General features: G+C 36.9%; 1 protein-coding gene across 1 annotated transcript; it reads left to right on the forward strand.

Moving 5' to 3' along the window:
- Positions 1-1,693: 1,693 nt before the first annotated feature.
- Positions 1,694-17,187, forward strand: slc16a1a (solute carrier family 16 member 1a). The gene is made up of 5 exons (XM_067460325.1): positions 1,694-1,898; positions 6,382-6,627; positions 12,778-12,921; positions 13,327-14,121; positions 15,123-17,187. Exons 2-5 carry the CDS (start codon positions 6,411-6,413, stop codon positions 15,350-15,352), a joined length of 1,386 nt encoding a protein of 461 aa, XP_067316426.1. The 5' UTR covers positions 1,694-1,898; positions 6,382-6,410; the 3' UTR covers positions 15,353-17,187.
- Positions 17,188-17,971: the final 784 nt, after the last annotated feature.

A 17,971-nucleotide genomic window follows, 5' to 3' on the forward strand; every position in this document is an offset into this window, starting at 1 on the left:
AATTAGAGCGGAGACTGCAAGCCAGGCCTTCTCATCCAACATTAGTGCCTGACCTGACAAATGTGCTTCTAGAAGAATGGTCAAAAAATCCCATAAACACACTCCTAAACCTTGTAGAAAGCCTTTCCAGAAGAGTTGAAGTAGGTATAGCTGCAAATGGTGGGACAACTCCGTATTAAACCCTATGGAATAAGAATGGGATGTCATTAAAGTTCATGTATATGTAGAGGCACGCTAAAATGGATGGATGGATGGATGGATGGAGTAGAGGATACCCGACCCGAGCCCGACGGGTTCAGACAGATATTTAGAAATGACGTTCAGGTTCAGGTCGGGCTCAGTCACGTCAGCGCGATAAGGCATTGAACCTTTTAAATTTAAAACTGCTTATTATTCAAGTAGCCAATAGGCCTGTTTAACTTGATGCAATGGTTGTTTTTGTGATTTAAAATAAATGTAAAATATTACCCTAACATCCGTCTTCCTGCATGTGCGGAAATGTGTTTATGTCGCCATGACAACAACGCGCAACACGTGCGTACATATTGCCCGTGGCATCCTTGTCATTCCAGTGAGCGCAACTTCAGCGCTGCTGGCAGCAGGACAGCCTTAAAGCCATCCACAGTTGATGCAATCCTTTTTTCTGAATAAAATTAGATTAGCCTCGATTAGCCTAAACTTTGATGGATAGATTATGTAAATAGATCCCATATTGCAGTTTAGGAACCATACAGTTTGAGAAAATTGGTAAGATGACTTTCATTTCAATAAGCATTTCAATTGTGTTACGTTAATGTTTTGTTCTGTTAGCTTGGGCCATTTTTAGCAGACCTTTGTTCATTTAATTTCAGTTGGCTATTTGATTGGGCTCTGTAAATTTTGATGCCCCATGCGCGTGCTGATGCGCTCATCTGTAAACATTTCAGAATGCCTTCCTGCAGTTGCTTAATAAAAGCGGGCTTTCCACACAAACAAACGTAAGTGTCATTAGTATATGAGGAAAAAAATATTGATTTTAACTGTCGAGCTCGGACATAAATATTTGAATGCCTGTCGGGCTCGGGTGGGGTTCGGTTACTGCTCTGTCGGACGCGGGTCGGGCTCGGACAGAAAAATGCGGCCCGATTCGCACTCTAGGATGGAAGGAGGGAGACAGACAGACAGACAGACAGATAGATAGACAGATAGATAGATAGATAGATAGATAGATAGATAGATAGATAGATAGATAGATAGATAGATAGATAGATAGATAGATAGATAGATAGATAGATAGATAGATAGATAGATAGATAGATAGATAGATAGATAGATAGATAGATAGATATTCAAAAACACATCCTTATTGTCAGCCATTTGTTCCTTGACCTGACTGAAGGATAAGAATCAGACCTAATTATAAATTAGAATGTAGGTAGTATAATAGTATCACCTATTATGGTTGTTTGTTGATGTTACAGTCACTGACGCAATCAAAAAGTTATCTCAAAGACCCCATATTGAAACCTGTATCCTCCAAAGGAGACCTCAACAGAGTCCTGAATGGGTGGCTTAAACAAAGAACAAAGGAGGAGAGCAGGGACAAAAGTGGGCATGGTGGCAGGAGCCAATAGAAACCTATTTTGAATTCTCTGTAAACATTGGGGGCCAATAAAAGCTGGCCTGAACTCAGTTAGACACAGTTTGACCAGGCTGACCATAGCATAGGCCTATAGAAGTTTCAGCAGTTCATTTTTTTTTCACTGGCCAACCACTGTTTTTTTCCTCTGGATTATTCACATAACTAGAGGCTTGCCTTGACCCAGTGTGTTCCCTTAAAATGCTGCTTGCCGTCACAGTGGAATAGAAGAGTACTTTGGACTATTTTATGCAGAGAATTTATAGACTGTGCCAGAAAGGTAGGAGCACTTCTGTGTGGAATGTGTGATTCTAAGCTTGAATGCGCTAAAATGTCTAGCCTGACGGCGTGTCAAGGACCCGTTTTACCTGTAAAGTGAATCATTTCATTTTCACTTCTTTTTAAACCATACAGCACTTCAGCTGAAGGGAACGATATGCTCTGCCAACATGATCAAACTGTCAGATGGTCCAAATTCAAAGGGAACAGCCCGGTAAAGTAATAATGGCTAAATCAAAATGCAACTTGTAAGAATTTAGTACCAAATTGTGTTAATGATGACGATACATGTTGAGAGTATAATTTCAGATAAGTCTGCCACATTTGAAACTCTGACAATACCTTTAAAATTACTATATGCTGATCTGCAATACTGTTTTCTGATTGGTCAGTTGTTTCACGGATCACTTTGCAGATACGCTATACACCAGTTTTATGAGTTCACACTTACAAATAAGTCAGATAGAATAAATGGAATGAGTGTTTGGCATGCTGTCCGAGGAGCGGGCTCCGAACTCGGTATTTGGTCCCGAACCCAGAGTACGCCCCCCGTATCTCTGGTTAGGAAAGTTAACCAGGTGCGTGTGAGTTAGACGGGGTGGTGGAGGGATGCTGCCAACTTTGTCAAGGATCATTGGTGAGTTGACTGGGTATTTATGTGATCCTCCACTTGAGCTGATTGGTAGACATGTTGATTACTGATTGCTGACAGCTGGTTGGAATCATGATTGGGCAGATCATTTGAACGTGCTCTTCCCGAACTTAATTTTTTAAAGGCTCACTGAAGTGCTTTGAAACGCGCAGCATTATTCAATGTGTTGACGTGATTTCCCCTGAAACGGCTCCAGCTGTTAGCAGCTCCTCCCCTTTTTTGAAACAGCCAATAGCGTTTCGTTAATATACAGTTTGACTAGAGCGCAAGAGCGGACCTTTCTGTTTGGTAAAGCCAGTTTCCTCTAACCGTTTATCATCATAAACTCCTCCATTTCGCTTTGAAATGCAGCATTCTGTGTAGAATTCAAATGGGACGAAATGGTTGTTGTCTGCGCGGACTCGCGCATATGATCTGCGCTGCGCTTTCGTGTTTGTAGTCTAAATTTAGACCAGAGCCGTTGGTGTGTGTGCGCTGCTGTGGTGCGTGAAACTAACGTGAAAACAGACTTCATTCGCCTCAAATGAAAGCACAATGAATCATTTCCTATCTCATATGTGCTATGTGCTGTTCACCATGTAGAAATTAGTAAATGTGTGTAAACAACTGACCGATTTCAGCCCCAGCTTCAGCAGCGTAGGGGGCGGGCTTTAGATTCTAGAGAGCATTTTGATTGGACAGAAGATTTGACGAGAAAGGGAAGTCTGCGATGATGTCACCAAAATCTGAGATTCGTTTTAACTGAAGTGAGAGACTGTAAATTTTGAATGCTTATATCTCCTAAATGCAAATTTTGTCATAGTTTTGGAACATACCAGCTTATTCATTACTTTAAGGCTAGCACAGTCATACTAAAAGCTAAAAAACTTCCATTTTGATTTCAGTGGACCTTTAAGAAACATTATTTTAGAGTCAGAAAGTAATCAATATTTTTTTGTTGTTAAATTGTCCAAAAGTGTAAAGTCAATTTATGATTAAACTTTCTATTACTTGAAGAATCTTGAAGAAACAAAATCCACAAAAATAATACATTAAAATTCAGCTATGCCATCATAGGAATCAATTTGAAATTTGAAACTGTTTAAAAAGTAATAATATTTAACAATATTACTGTAGCCCTTTTTGAGCATATAGGAGACTTTACAAAAACATTAACGGCCCCAAACTTGAAAGATCATCATTTCCTGTTCATTTGTTTGATAAGTAATTTGGAGGACAACATACTGCCAGCCAGTCATTATCACAAAATAAACTCTTCAGGGTGATGCAAGACCCTCTTTGCATCAGAGCCCCAATTGTCTTGTCTGGGTTTGTTTTGTGATAATGACTGCACATTGTTGTTTTAATGAGAATGTTGTTCTTTAAAAAAAAACTGCCTAGCATATAATGGCAGGGCACCCTGATGCCTCAAGATCATGTTGTCTGGACTAGCAAAACAAATCCAAGAGCACATCTCCACAAACCTGTGGAGAGGCTTAAATGCCAATGGGGAAAATAACCTGATATTAGTATAAGGTGCCTCTTCCTGACATAAACCTCTGATCCTCCTTAAATAATGAAAGTCACATTTCCATTTTGGAGGGAATGTTCGCTTTAAAAGCCTCATGCTGTGGCTTTACAAATACTGGTTGCTCTCAGGTCGGCTGTGAGGTTTAAATATGTAAAGGCTTCACCAGTCTTTATGTACCATTGTTTCCTTTGAATGTTTTTTTGCCACATTTATGCACAATGATTTCTTGAAGCTGTTGGGTGTAATTCATGCATGTTTATTGATGTGTGATGCTTTGAATTTTTAGGTTTACCTTTAGAGAACTAGTTGTGCAGAAAATGTTAAATTCCATTCCCTTCCTCAAAGTATTAGAGGTGCTAGCATCACTATTATTATTATTACTCATACTCCGTGTTAGGGATTTGAATAAACCCCCCACCGTAGGTATTTAACTTCAGCAGGTAGCTCATCCCACACCGCTTGTGACTCAAACATGAATGATACCTCAAGTGATGCGGTTAAGGAGCTTTAGACTCTTAGACTCTTTTAGACCTTCTAGATAAATGAACAAGGAAATCCTATAGAATTACGTTGAATGTGCAACCTGAGCCATATCTAGAGACCAGAATATTGTAGAGACACACTAAGGGCCCTATTTTAACGATCTGAAATGCAAGTCTCAAAGCGCGAAGCGCAAGTAACTTTGTGGGCGGGTCTCGGCGCTGTTGCTATTTTCCCGGCGGGATAAATGGCTCTTACGCCCGGCGCAAATCTAAAATGGGTTGGTCTGAAGTAGCTTCATTATTCATAGGTGTGGTTTGGGCGTAACGTGAATAAACCAATCAGAGCGTCATCCAACATTCCCTTTAAAAGCAGGTGCGCAAGTTCCATTATGGATTGCTATTATTATGGCGTATTTGCCAGGCGCACGCCAGGAGCGGTTGTATGGGGATGGGAGAAACCCACCCAAAATAGCGTCGGTTAAACAGTTGTGGGAGGAAATAGCCACAATTGTTTCATCAGCTGGCATCCCCAGGACGTCGCACCAGTGCCGCAAGCGCTACAATGACATCAGAAGACGGGGAAAGTCCAAGCTTGCCAGCATCAATCGCGGGCACGCCGTGTAACGGGAGGTGGATCTGCCTCTACTCAGGACCTGACGCCAGCACACCACAATGATTTCCGTCATCTCATGTGTTAATATTTTTTTAGTGTAACAATTTATGATTTGCAAAAATAACTGTTTCATCTGCGTAGATTACATGAGCAAAGTGTATGCGCGTTGTGCACGCTATACATTATGGTCAAGCATGCACCCTTAAAATAGCATAATGAACAACGCGCAACGCGCTACTGACTTTAGACTAGGTTTTTTCTGGTCAGTGGCGCAATTGTTTAATGGAACAGTAAAATAGCACCAGGGATTGTTTGCGCCGGAACACGCCTCCTTTTTTGCGCTGAACCGCCCAGGGAGCGCAAGTTCATTCACTAGTTTAGCAACGTGCTTCTGTGGAGGGAAAAGCGCGCTTTGTGCGGGTGCAAAATAGGAATGACACATGCGTCGGTGTACAAAGTCAATTGCGCTGGATGCAAGATAGGGCCCTAAGAACGCTAGTAATATTTACAAAAATTGAAATCAAAATTCATTGTAGTTTTTTTTTATGTACGTAGTTGAATATCGTTCAGTCAGTTTTTTTCTTCAGCATTTGTATCAACATTCATTCAGCAAATGTATCAAAAATATTAAGCAGCAACTGTTTTCAGCATTGATAGTAATAAGAAATGTTAAATGTGTTTTTAAATGTGTTTTTGTTAGAGCTGTCAAATCGATTAATAGTTTGTGTTTACTTAATATATGTGTGTGTATTGTGTATAATTATTATGTATATATAAATACACAGACACACACACGCATATATTTAAGAAATTCAATTTAAGAAAACAAAAGTTAGTTTTCTATAATATAAATGAACGTTCTTCAACTGGAAAAAATCGATTCCAACGATATTGTTTCTCTGTGCTGTTATCATTATAGCTGTGGTTTGAACTCTGTTATTTTTAATATTAAGAACGATTTTTAGAACTATATCTTTATCATTATCTTTATAATTATCTTCCTTGGTGTGAATAAGCATTTAATGAGCTTAAGAGACTTCTTTTAAAACCTTTATAAAATCTTACTGAGCCCAAACCTTTAGTGCTTTTTTGTTATTTAAAGTGTTAGGTGACAATTTAATTATGCATGCAAAAATGTTTTTACAATGAGCCTTATACAGATGATTTAACAACCTAATTGATTGACCTTGAACTCTTTTTCACTGACCATTTTCTTTATGTCTTTAGACAGAGAGAGTTTGTAAACACCTGGAGCTATGGCACCTGCGGTTGGAGGTCCTGTGGGCTACACCCCTCCTGAGGGGGGCTGGGGTTGGGCCGTGGTTGTTGGCGCCTTCATTTCTATCGGTTTCTCCTACGCCTTCCCAAAGTCCATCACTGTGTTCTTCAAGGAAATTGAAGTGATCTTCCAAGTCAATAGCAGTCAAGTGTCCTGGATCTCTTCCATCATGCTTGCTGTTATGTATGGAGGAGGTAAGCAGTGTCTCCCTGCTTTTTATCCTTTTCTCTTCCACTCAAAATCTCTCAAACACTCAGTATAACATAAAGTTGTCTTAATTTATAATGGTTTATTTTCATACAGGATATTTTGCACAGATTTAAAAATGTTGCTTAATACAGTAATTCTGTCCATGAGTCACTTTTAAATCATGCTGTTTTGTTGTCCATTCAACCCAGTGGTGAGATCATGACACAGGTAATGAAGGCACAGTTTATCAATGGGTACAGTGCGAGTGAAAGACCCTTATTCATTTGAATTTAGAAACGAGATGCGTGCTAGACAAGGCTTAGACATCAGCCACCGGCTTCTCTTTGCTGAAAGATTGAGCTCTGAATGGGCAACTCTATCTCCCTCTGGAGTCTTTCTTCTCAGTCAGCTCTTTATTCTGCAAGTGTCAGATGTTTTCCTTGGAGAGAGATGAGGAGATGAGACGCCTAACTCAGGAGTCACACAGACTTGTGATGACTAGCGTCAATAGCAAACTTGTCTCAGGAAGTGGAGCACCACCAAATGATGTCAGCACACTCACATAGGCAGGCTAAATTGCACCTTCTCCTTCTCACGCTACTGAGTAGATCAAATATGAATTTTAAACCATTACAGATATATGAAGAAAAGGTTTGAATTTTTCTGATAGTATGGTGCTACTTTTGGGTTATAAGTCAAAAATGTTATTGCAAAAGCCAATTATGCTATCAGTATGGTTTGCATGTATATTTACACACAGCCTTTAAAAGAGGCAAAATAAATACTCTTTTTGTCTTTTTCTATATACTCATGTCGTTCCAAACCTGTGCGACAAACAATGTTTTGAAGAATGTTATCTCTCTTCTTTTCAATTTAGTGCAAGCATGCAGTGACTAGGTATTTTAAAGCTCAAAAAATGACAAGAAAGTTTAAGAATATGGAAAAATTCTTTGACTTTAGTCTTTTCTTCAGTTAGCAGCATGTTCTAATACAGAAACTGTTAAAATACCACCTAATTACTTGCATTTAATGTATTTTATAATGTACCATCAATCAAGTTGCACATCATTGCGCAAGCAACAGTTGATAAAGAAAAATGTAATGTCACAATATTGGAAATATTTCTGTTTTTAACCATGAAGACAAGCTAGTTGATTTCACACAAGCAATGTGCAAACTTCGCGCTAGAGTTATGGCGGTAAAGAAGTCTAAAAATTATTCACTACAGAAAGTGAAAATAAAATGACAAGATAAGAGCTGAATCTTCTTCAACATTGTATGTAAAAGTATTCATTTGTTTTCTTAATATTTAACTTGTGGCCCATACATAGTGAAAAAATAGAGCAGTATTTTGTGATAAAAGTTTTTTAAATTAGGAGTAAGCTAATATATTAGCATGTGCTATTAAATTATTACTGGGCAAAATAATTGTAATATTATTGTAATAATAAAAGCCTAATATTAATCATCATCATCATTCAGATCATAATAGGAGGGCTAAGCCCCTCCAATATATATATATATAATATACATTTTATTATTGTGAATTCTTTGAAATATTTTTGTGGACACTCAAGCTGCATGTCATTGTTCCACATGCTTCTGTCAAACTTGAGCTTTTTGCCCTCACATTTGTCATGACAAAGAATAAGATGGTCGATCAGGATGTGTTCCTGAAAGACAGACCTTTCAGTTTATGTCAGTGAGGTTGACACTATGACCATGTGAGAAGCGCATGACTTTACATTTGACCTCATACTCCTACTCTGCCCCTTCTGGCCCAGTTCAGCTAATTCCATACTGGGGGCAATACAAGAGCACATGACCCAGATGATCACAGAACCAAGCACTCATGCAAAATTCAAGCGTTTTGTTCTGAACACAATGATGTACAGAATCACAATATGTAGTGCTGTGATTTTTACTAGCTTATTTGCAGGCAAGACATAACTTTGTGAATATCATATGCTGACTTATGCACATCAGAAGTCTTTCTAGCAATATATTCCATATTCATAATAATTCACATGCTTGCAAATAAATCAGAATGGCATTGTTTTAGCATCTAGTTTGATGCTGTCCATGACTGACATGTGTTGCGGTCCTCCTTTTGCTGTCATTTCCCTTTCTAGCTGATGCCCCTTCTGCCTCTTTATGAATAAATCCACTGTCTCACCCACTGTTTGCAAAGAAGTCTGAATGCCCTCTAAGCTAAATATTGTCAGAAGGTGTTTGTTTCTTTTTCAGGGATGTGTTGTTTTGGCATTCTAGGCCAAAACATCTTCCTACATAGACCTCTAGTGCATTTTAGCTTGTTGTCTGTGACCCAGGCAACCCAGAGGTAGTTTGCCTGGAGCGAGAGAGGTCCAGATATGAGGATATTTACATGAATGCAGACTGATCTGATATGTCAGGAGTGTGTTTTTATTTAATGTCACCCAAGGGCTTAGTCAGTGAATTTTCTAATTGAAAATCACTCCGCCTATACCACATTTAAAGTCAAATTAGTTGATCTAGTTTTAATACCAAATCCGTATGAATGCTTCGGATTACCCTCGAGGATAAATAGCTATAACTGTTATAACTATAACATGATAAAGTCTAACAAAATAATGACCTGTTTTTATACACAGGTTTCCTGAAGACTCCACTCATCTGCCATTGGTTGGTTAAATAGACAGCCACGCCCTAGACTTGCACCATAGTTTGAGACAATGTTGCTGTAATAAGTGTTCATTCACATGTATCTAGGTTCACAGTTAATAAAAAAAGAACGAAATCATGATGTGGCTTAGCCTGGCTCCACCCTCCTCCGTACTTCCGCTCAATTTTCATTTTCCTTCAGTTCGCCGACTGGTATTGCAGTATATTCTCTGGTTTTCTCCGATCATTAGAGGTGGGCAGATCGATACTAATATCGATAATATCGATACCAACATTGGTATCGGTATTGATCGATACAAACGTGAAAATATCGATACTTAAGTTTCAGTTTCTCTCGTTTTGCGAGCTGGCCGTGTTTGTCAAAATGCTGCTGCTGTCACAGAGCAGAGGACGCTCTCAAGAGAGAGTGCTGCTCGTGCTCGACACTGCTCTCCTCCCCCTCTCCTGTTCTGTACCGTCACGTGACTCACCACTAAAGCGCTACCACCAGCAGTCAGGCGCGCGCGCCGCTCAGCCGCGCATTTTAATTTTCAGCATTATATCGTATTACAAGGAGAATTTGTAATACACTTTTTATATTTATTGTAAAGTAAAACTTTGTGACTTTGTTTATTTAAGAAAAAAATCCTGAAAAGAAGTGCACTAAAGAGGAGAGACATTTTTTGTTAACATGCTACTTGAAAAGAGAATTTGTTTTTACATTTTTTATATTTGTGAAGTAATCATTTTGTAACTTTGTTTATTTAAATAAAACAGAAGTAAGCAAAAGTTGTTTCTGAACAAAAGCTTTTGTAGTACTGATTAATAACCCAAAATGCAAATTACAAAAACAAATTAAAAGTCATGAAAATTCATTTAGATTTAGGTTGAAGACGCATCCACCTTAATTATTTAAAAGTGGTATCGGTATCGGCGATACTGGCCCTGTATTAACTTGGTATCGGATCGATACCAAATCTAGCGGTATCGCACACCTCTACCGATCATATTTTGACTGGTCCAATCAGCAAACAGAGGGAGTGGCTGAGAACGATGACGTTGATGTTTGGCGCTACTGTCTATGGTTTGAGATGACATATGTCACGACCAAACGTTAGGCTCTGGGTAGATCCAATAGTTTTAAACTTAAACAGAGTACCCACCTTTAAGGAAGTTAACGCTCATCAATGGAGAGTGGCCAGACTCTGAATAAATGAAATGTATGAGAGTCTAGAACCAGGCTAGGTGTGGCTTAGTGCTATTATAAAATCTCAAAGGGCTGCAATTTGAATAAAAATATATGCATGTTTCTGAGTGAAGCATGGCACTGTGTTCTTTTACACACAAGCAGCTCATTATCTGCCAGTTTTTGCAGCATCTTGGAGTTGCTTGGTTTGCAGTAAATGCTGTTCCACACAAGCTCAATCTCTGCGTCTGCTGTGAATTTTATATCATGCCTTTTGGAACACAATATGTGCTAGCCATCTTTTAATACGTGTAATGAGAACGTGCTTATCGACAAAAAGAAGCTTTAAGGGCTCCCTATGGATTTATGTCAAAATAAAGGTGTGATGGTATAACGTTTAAAAACGTTGACAGACAGATATGAATGTAAGTATTGTAATTTTACACTTGTAATGTAGCAGCGGCAATCCATCTGTCACTCAAGTGGCCATGCCCTTAATTATTCAGACTCGTAATTTAAACGAATGAGTTATAATTAAATTAAAAAAACATCTATGTGATTGACTTCCTTTTGGAGCCAGTCTCTAGCGGCCAGTCAGTGCATTGCAGTTTAAGTCGCGTCCATGTTGGATTCAAGAGGGAGACATATAATATGGGGATATATAATATGTATGTATTGATATATAATCACAACAATTTGTCCAAATGTATACAGCCCTATGAACAAGCACAGCAAATTTTGATTTAAATTGCATCACAATTTTTATCAGAAAATCGCAGTTCTATTTTTCACCCAAATTGTGCAGCTCTGCATGTAGGCTATATATTTCTCGCATATTTCTTATAGAGCAGGAATGCTCAAATCTGGTTAAAGTACTGGTATTAGTAGTTGTTGGGGGGAAAACTAGGGCTGTAACCTTATGAATTTCCGTATTTATAAATGTGTTTGTGTTCTTTTGTACATCATTTGCAGTGACTCGCTCCCCCACTATATGAGGTGGATTAGAGAGGCAAACAAGGCAGTCTATTGTACTGAGGCTGAAGACGTGCAGGCTCTCGCCATCACTCCCCGGTTTTCACATGATTAGCAGGCTTCCTTCCTACATTCATGATAGGATTTGGACTCTGTACATGAAACACTTAAAATCCGCACGTAACTGCTAATGCCTCCGAGATCACTGTGTTTGTTACTACAGGGGTGTATCAGAACACATTAGTTTGGTTTGTTAGGGCTAAAGTTTGCCATAGGAGTGAAACATATCTGGAATATGATTTAATAGAGCATGTCTTTCAGCCTCTGCATTATACAGGTAACATATTTTTCCCAGTTAGCTGGAGGATGGTGGGAAACAGCAAAATCTGCAGTTTGATGATTACTGCAGTAATATGCAATGTCAAATTCTATTGTTCTTCCCCACAGAGCTGCAATGCCCTCTAGTGGCTGGAACAGAGACTATCAACTTTCCCCATGAAATTAAAATGAACCCTATTTAATTATTTAGTATACATTGGTGTTATTGTGAACAGTTTGTCTGTGTATATAAGAAAATAGATTTACATAATTGTAATCTTTAATCATAAAGTATTAACTTGCTTCACATCTGAAACATCTTTCCTTTGATAGGACAGGCCTTTTTTTTCAACCTTTCTGTTTTCAATCCCATCAATTCCCAATGGATAAGATCAAGTCCTGGGTTACATTTTTTTTCTCTCGTTGAGTTTCCTGACAACTTGGAATTGGGTGTTTCTTGAACCATTCTTTTTTAGTATGTACCTTGATTTTATATATATATATATATATATATTTATATATATACTTAATCTCAAGCATACATTTTAACAGCCCTGTTATCTTAGGGAACCAAGTACGCTAACTTGATAAAGCTTTACTTTATCAAAGCTGTCATCATTTAATCTGAAAACGATAGAATCATTTTCACACAAATATTTCAGTGGCATATTATATCATTCGTTTTTATTGGTGCATTGCATTTTAATTTAATAACATCATTGTAATGGATATTATAAAATATTTTATATTTTAAGATTTGTCTAGGTTCAAGACAAGAGTAAACCCTATGAAAAGGAATGAATATAACTAATTAAAGATAGACTTTTATAGGTTTTAGTTAAAATAGAATTTTCCTCATTTTTATGCATCTTTGCTGAATAAAAGTATTACTTTCTTTCAAAAAATCTTACTGACTCCAAACTTTTGAATGGTAGTATATATTATATAAAAAATGTGTGTGCAATAATATATTTAATTCATTTATTTATATATTGTGTATAATCTGACAGCTTGTATTTCCTATTTTCGTTCCCAGGTCCTATCAGCAGTATCCTGGTCAATAAGTATGGAAGTCGGGCGGTTATGATTTTTGGAGGCTTACTCTCAGGAACAGGGCTCATCGCTGCCTCTTTCTGCAATACTATTGAGGGCTTGTACTTCTGTGTCGGTGTTTTGGGAGGTATAATTAAAGTCAAATATTCATTTTTTTTAATGGCCAAATTTTTTATTAAGGGTGTCCTAAACTACTATTTAATTTCATCAAAAATAAGTCAAATGTACTTAATAGGTGGGATATGGAAAAGGTTAGGGGCAGATTTGATTGTAGGGTTAGGTAGATTACATGCAGATAAAGTAAATAAATAATGTATGTACACAGTATTTTATCTAATTATTCATTTAAAATGTAGGACTAACATAGGAGTCACACCTAATATAAAGTGTGACCTTTTAAACTTAAAGCGTTGCTTTTCCCATGCAATTTGTTATAATAGCACACCTGTTAATGGTACACTTTTGTGACACATTTTAATATCCCCTATGGGACCAGTTTTCTTTTCTAACTGTTTGTCATGATGTTTTCCAGGTCTGGGACTGGCATTCAATCTCAACCCAGCTCTCACAATGATCGGAAAATATTTCTACAAGAGACGCCCGATAGCTAATGGTATCGCTATGGCTGGTAGCCCAGTCTTCTTGTCTACTCTGGCTCCTTTAAACACTTGGTTCTTTGAACAATTCGGCTGGAGAGGGAGCTTCTTAATTCTGGGTGGACTTCTGCTCAATTGTTGTGTAGCTGGATCACTGATGAGGCCCATTGGGCCAAAGCCCCAACCCGCTGTTAAAGCTGCAAACAGTAACAACAGAGCTAGAGAGCAAAAGACCGTGATAGAGATCATCAATGGTTTTATCGATCTGACACTCTTCAAGCATCGTGGCTTCTTGCTTTACCTTCTGGGTAATGTGGTCATGTTCTTCGGCCTCTTCACTCCTCTTGTGTACCTCAGCAATTACGCTAAAAGTAAAGAAATTCCCAAGGAGAAGGCCGCTTTTTTGCTCTCTGTTCTGGCCTTTGTCGATATGGTTGCACGACCTTCGATGGGAATAGTTGCCAACACGAAATGGGTGAGACCAAGAGTGCAATACTTCTTCGCTGCAGCTATTCTCCTAAACGGTGTGTGCCACCTGCTTGCCCCTCTGTCTACAGACTACTTAGGGTTTGTGATTTACTCCCTCTTCTTTGGGTTTGCCTACGGCTGGCTGAGCTCTGTGCTCTTTGAGACTCTCATGGATCTCGTGGGGGCTCAACGTTTCTCCAGTGCAGTAGGACTGGTGACGATCATGGAATGTGGGCCAGTGTTGCTGGGGCCTCCTTTACTAGGTGAGTATGGAGGGTGTTTATTTCTCATACTCGGTTTTACAAATGAATTTGTCACACACCAGAAGCATTTAAAGTTCCCCTATTGTGCTTTTTCAAATAATGTGTAGCCCCCTTCTGGGATGAAATTCATGCATTCACTGTGAGGTGATAATATGATGTAGAATATTATGAGCAAACTAAATTGCTTTTTTTGTTTTTTACTGTGGCTGCATGCACAACCTAAAGCAAAACCGCAACATAATCTAAACTTTTTATAATCTTGACAAAATACATGTGTGTGTCTCAAGATTCCATATTCCATATTTATTTTGTCACATAAGTAATAATTCAAAATAAATGTATAAATTTGTGACAGGAGAGGAAAATGCTTTTAAAAAATTCACTGGGCTATGGGTCTCATCCAATGGCTGTTTTTAGTATAACGTCTAAATAAAATCTCACAGTAACCTACATATATTTTTTATTATATCAATTTATCACATAAAAATGTGGAACTTATTTAGACATATGGCTTTAATTTTGTTGTGATTTCAGAGTAAAACATATTATGTCAAATATTTATTTTATATAAAATATAAAGCTTATAGTATAATACATTTTCTTTACAGTAAACTTAAAGTTATATAACTTAATTTCACTTCAGCAATAATCTGCAGATTGTCTTTAAAAAGAGAATAAATTCATTTATTACATCAGTTTAAGTTCAGATATTCACGTCTATGTTCAAAAAGCGGGGGTGACAGTTAAAAGGTTAAATCACATTATTGGGGCACTTAGAATCAGTAAAGGCATAAAGTTAAAATGGTTTTGTTTAGTTTTTTTACTAAGAAATTATCAGTCACATGACCTTAGAAATAAATGTTGCCTTATGCATTCAGATAAATGTTCATTTAAACAAACTTAAAATGTATTACCTGAATTTTAATCACTTGTATCACATTTGGTTAATAATGAGTTGATGGATAACTGACATTTTGTATGACATTTGTCTACTCTCACAGGGAAGTTCAATGACATCTACCATGACTACAAGTATACTTACATCGCCTGTGGAATTATCCTGGTAGTTGGCAGTTTGTTTCTGTTCGTCGGAATGGGTATCAACTACAGGCTACTGCATAGAGAGACAAAAGCGGAATCCAAAAGAGCCAAACTGAAGGAGGAACCTGGCAAAGAGATTGTAAAGGCACTAAAAGCACCCAATGACAATATTGCAGAGAATGCTGTGTGACACTGACTGACTCGCGTTCTTCTGCCTGATCCTTCATGGCTCAAAAATAACGCTTGACCGGGATTTTTTGAGGAACAAGTGAAAGAGAATTTTACTTCTGCCCAACCAGATAAGTAGCCTGGTTATAGCTCGATAACAAAAACTAACTAGGGCATACCCAAAATGCAAGAATGATTCTGCATTAATTTAGTGTAAATGGCAATCAGTACTGGATAATAATGTATAATGAACTGACAGTAGCAAGGTTGCGCTATTGAAAATATTGTTGCACACTGTTGCAATATTGACTGTTTTTCAGCAGCGAAAAAAAGTTCCAAATAAAGATCACTGCAGAACCCAGGAACAGTGTGTTCCTGAAGGCAGCGGCTATTTGCACCAAGTGATATTTACAGTGTAAATAGCTGTAGATGCACATGAAAATAGTGATGTAAAAGTACACCATGTAAAAGTAGTTCTTTGCGATATGTGTAAAGAGTAATTATATGATATTTATACTTTATTTTGACAGATACATACTATTTGCACATCAGCATTTTTGTCCATAAACAGGATGCAATAATAAAAATAATTAAATGATTATATTTATTAAAATTTTAAATGGATGCCACCTTAATGGGACAATAAAAGCCCTAACCCTACCCAATACATCTTTTTATTATTATTAAACATTTTGCTTGACATATTATTTCTATTTTTAGAACATTTTCTTAATTTTTGAAAGTAAATGTCTTTCCGATGTGATATGTGATAAGAAAAGAGAGAAGAGGGTTCTGTAAAAGGCTGGTCAAATCTGGTCGATTGCGTTAAAACCTAGATCTTAAAGCCTTATGCTCTACTGACTACACCACTGAAAACATTAAAAATATACATGTTATTTTGTTTAATCTTGTTTTTCCCAAACAGGCATTGTTAGGTGGAGCTATAGTGCGAATAGCCCTTTCCAACAAGGCACGCTATTTGCACTTGGTGTAAATACACACTCCGGTTATGGCATGCTTCAGTGTTTAAATTAATCGGTTGAATCAAAGATTCAATGACCTATTCGTAAACGACTGCCTCATTCCTGAATAAATCATCCGTTTCACAAATCGTCTCGATTAAACTCACTCTATATAAGACAGTCACCAGCCGCCACCTACTGGCAGTTTAGTAAACATTATTTCCAATATTTCTTATTTGTATATTTAAAAAAAAAAATTAAACAATCTCATAATATGATTTAATGCAGTTGTAATTTTTCAGTGTAAATGATCTAATTTGATTGGTAACAGCCCTATAGTGTCTTTTTCTAATTAAATGTATTAATCAAATTTAAGAATATAAAATAAAAGCTGAAGCAGCCTATATTTAATAAGATTGGAGACAAAAATGCCCTTTATGAAAGGTAAAAATATGACAAATATGCAGATTTAAATATGTCAAAGCTGATTGATCATTGGTGAGAATATTGCTTCAGAATAAATTATATTTTCAGGACATGCTAATTTTTTACTCAGACAAGTGAATGACAGATTTACTCATGCACGAGAAAAGGCTTAATGCAGAGCCCTGTCCTTAAGTTTATACGCTCTCCACATTGAGGATCTAGTTACAGACATCCATCCTTGGCTCTTCAGGTTATGGAGACAGTAATGCAAATATTTCAGTGCCTTGCATGAGTGCACAGTCATCCAAATTATATATTTTCTTTTATTTTTAGAATTAAGCTTTATTTGTGTTGAACATTTTATTGTATAGGACAAGAATTGTGGCACGTCTATTTTGGGACGCTTTATGTACGCATTGAGTGAAAGACTAAATCAGTGATGAATATAAAGTGTAATAAAAAGCGGTGTATATATATATATATATATATATATATATATATATATATATATATATATATATATATATATATATATATATATATATATATATATATATATATATGCAAGTAGTGTCTGTTGTTAAATGCACAAATTAATATGGAACTTGAATATATGAAATGTATAACTTGGTAAATATTTTCAGTTTAAGCATTTTGTCAGTATCCATGCATACTCACCAATATCTGTTATTTTATGTATTATATTATTATGCATGTGTATGTGCATAGCCTAGCAATGTAGTGATAAAAGATTGTTTACTTGTTTAAATCCAACCACTATTTGTGTATAGCCTAAAGGTAAATTGTTCTTGAAATGTAAAATAATTTACTATCAATTTACTATTTAAATGTATATCATTTGTGTTGCAAAACTGTTAAATAAAAATGATTTTCATTTAAATGAGAATTTAAGTGCTTCACATCACCTTTCAAATGCTGCTTTTTTGTGACTTATTTTGCAACATGTTTATCTGACCCATATAGTCTAAAAGCCCTTGATTTTAGAAAAGCTTTAACCCTTTGTTGGATGCACCTTTCATGACTGGAAGTATCCACAATAAAATGTCCTGTTGTGCTTTTGGAAATAATTTGAATTTTTATTTTATTTTGAAAGAAAGAAAAGAAGAAGAAATAACCTGCCAGGAGTTTATCTCTAGTCTACACCAATCAAAAAATGTGAGAATTCAAGCAAGCCATTAAATCTTGTTTAGTTATTTATTAGTAATGTTTCGAAATGTATGACCAATATGGGG

The sequence above is a fragment of the Pseudorasbora parva genome, chromosome 12, assembly GCF_024679245.1.
Source record: "Pseudorasbora parva isolate DD20220531a chromosome 12, ASM2467924v1, whole genome shotgun sequence".
Classification (NCBI taxonomy): domain Eukaryota; kingdom Metazoa; phylum Chordata; class Actinopteri; order Cypriniformes; family Gobionidae; genus Pseudorasbora; species Pseudorasbora parva.

Bases quoted from the DNA above. Each gene is read 5' to 3' on its own strand.
- slc16a1a (XM_067460325.1), top strand. From the start codon at position 6,411: ATGGCACCTGCGGTTGGAGGTCCTGTGGGCTACACCCCTCCTGAGGGG. The intron at 6,628-12,777 runs GTAAGCAGTGTC...TTTCGTTCCCAG, and splicing joins TGCTGTTATGTATGGAGGAG to GTCCTATCAGCAGTATCCTG. The intron at 14,122-15,122 runs GTGAGTATGGAG...CTACTCTCACAG, and splicing joins GCTGGGGCCTCCTTTACTAG to GGAAGTTCAATGACATCTAC.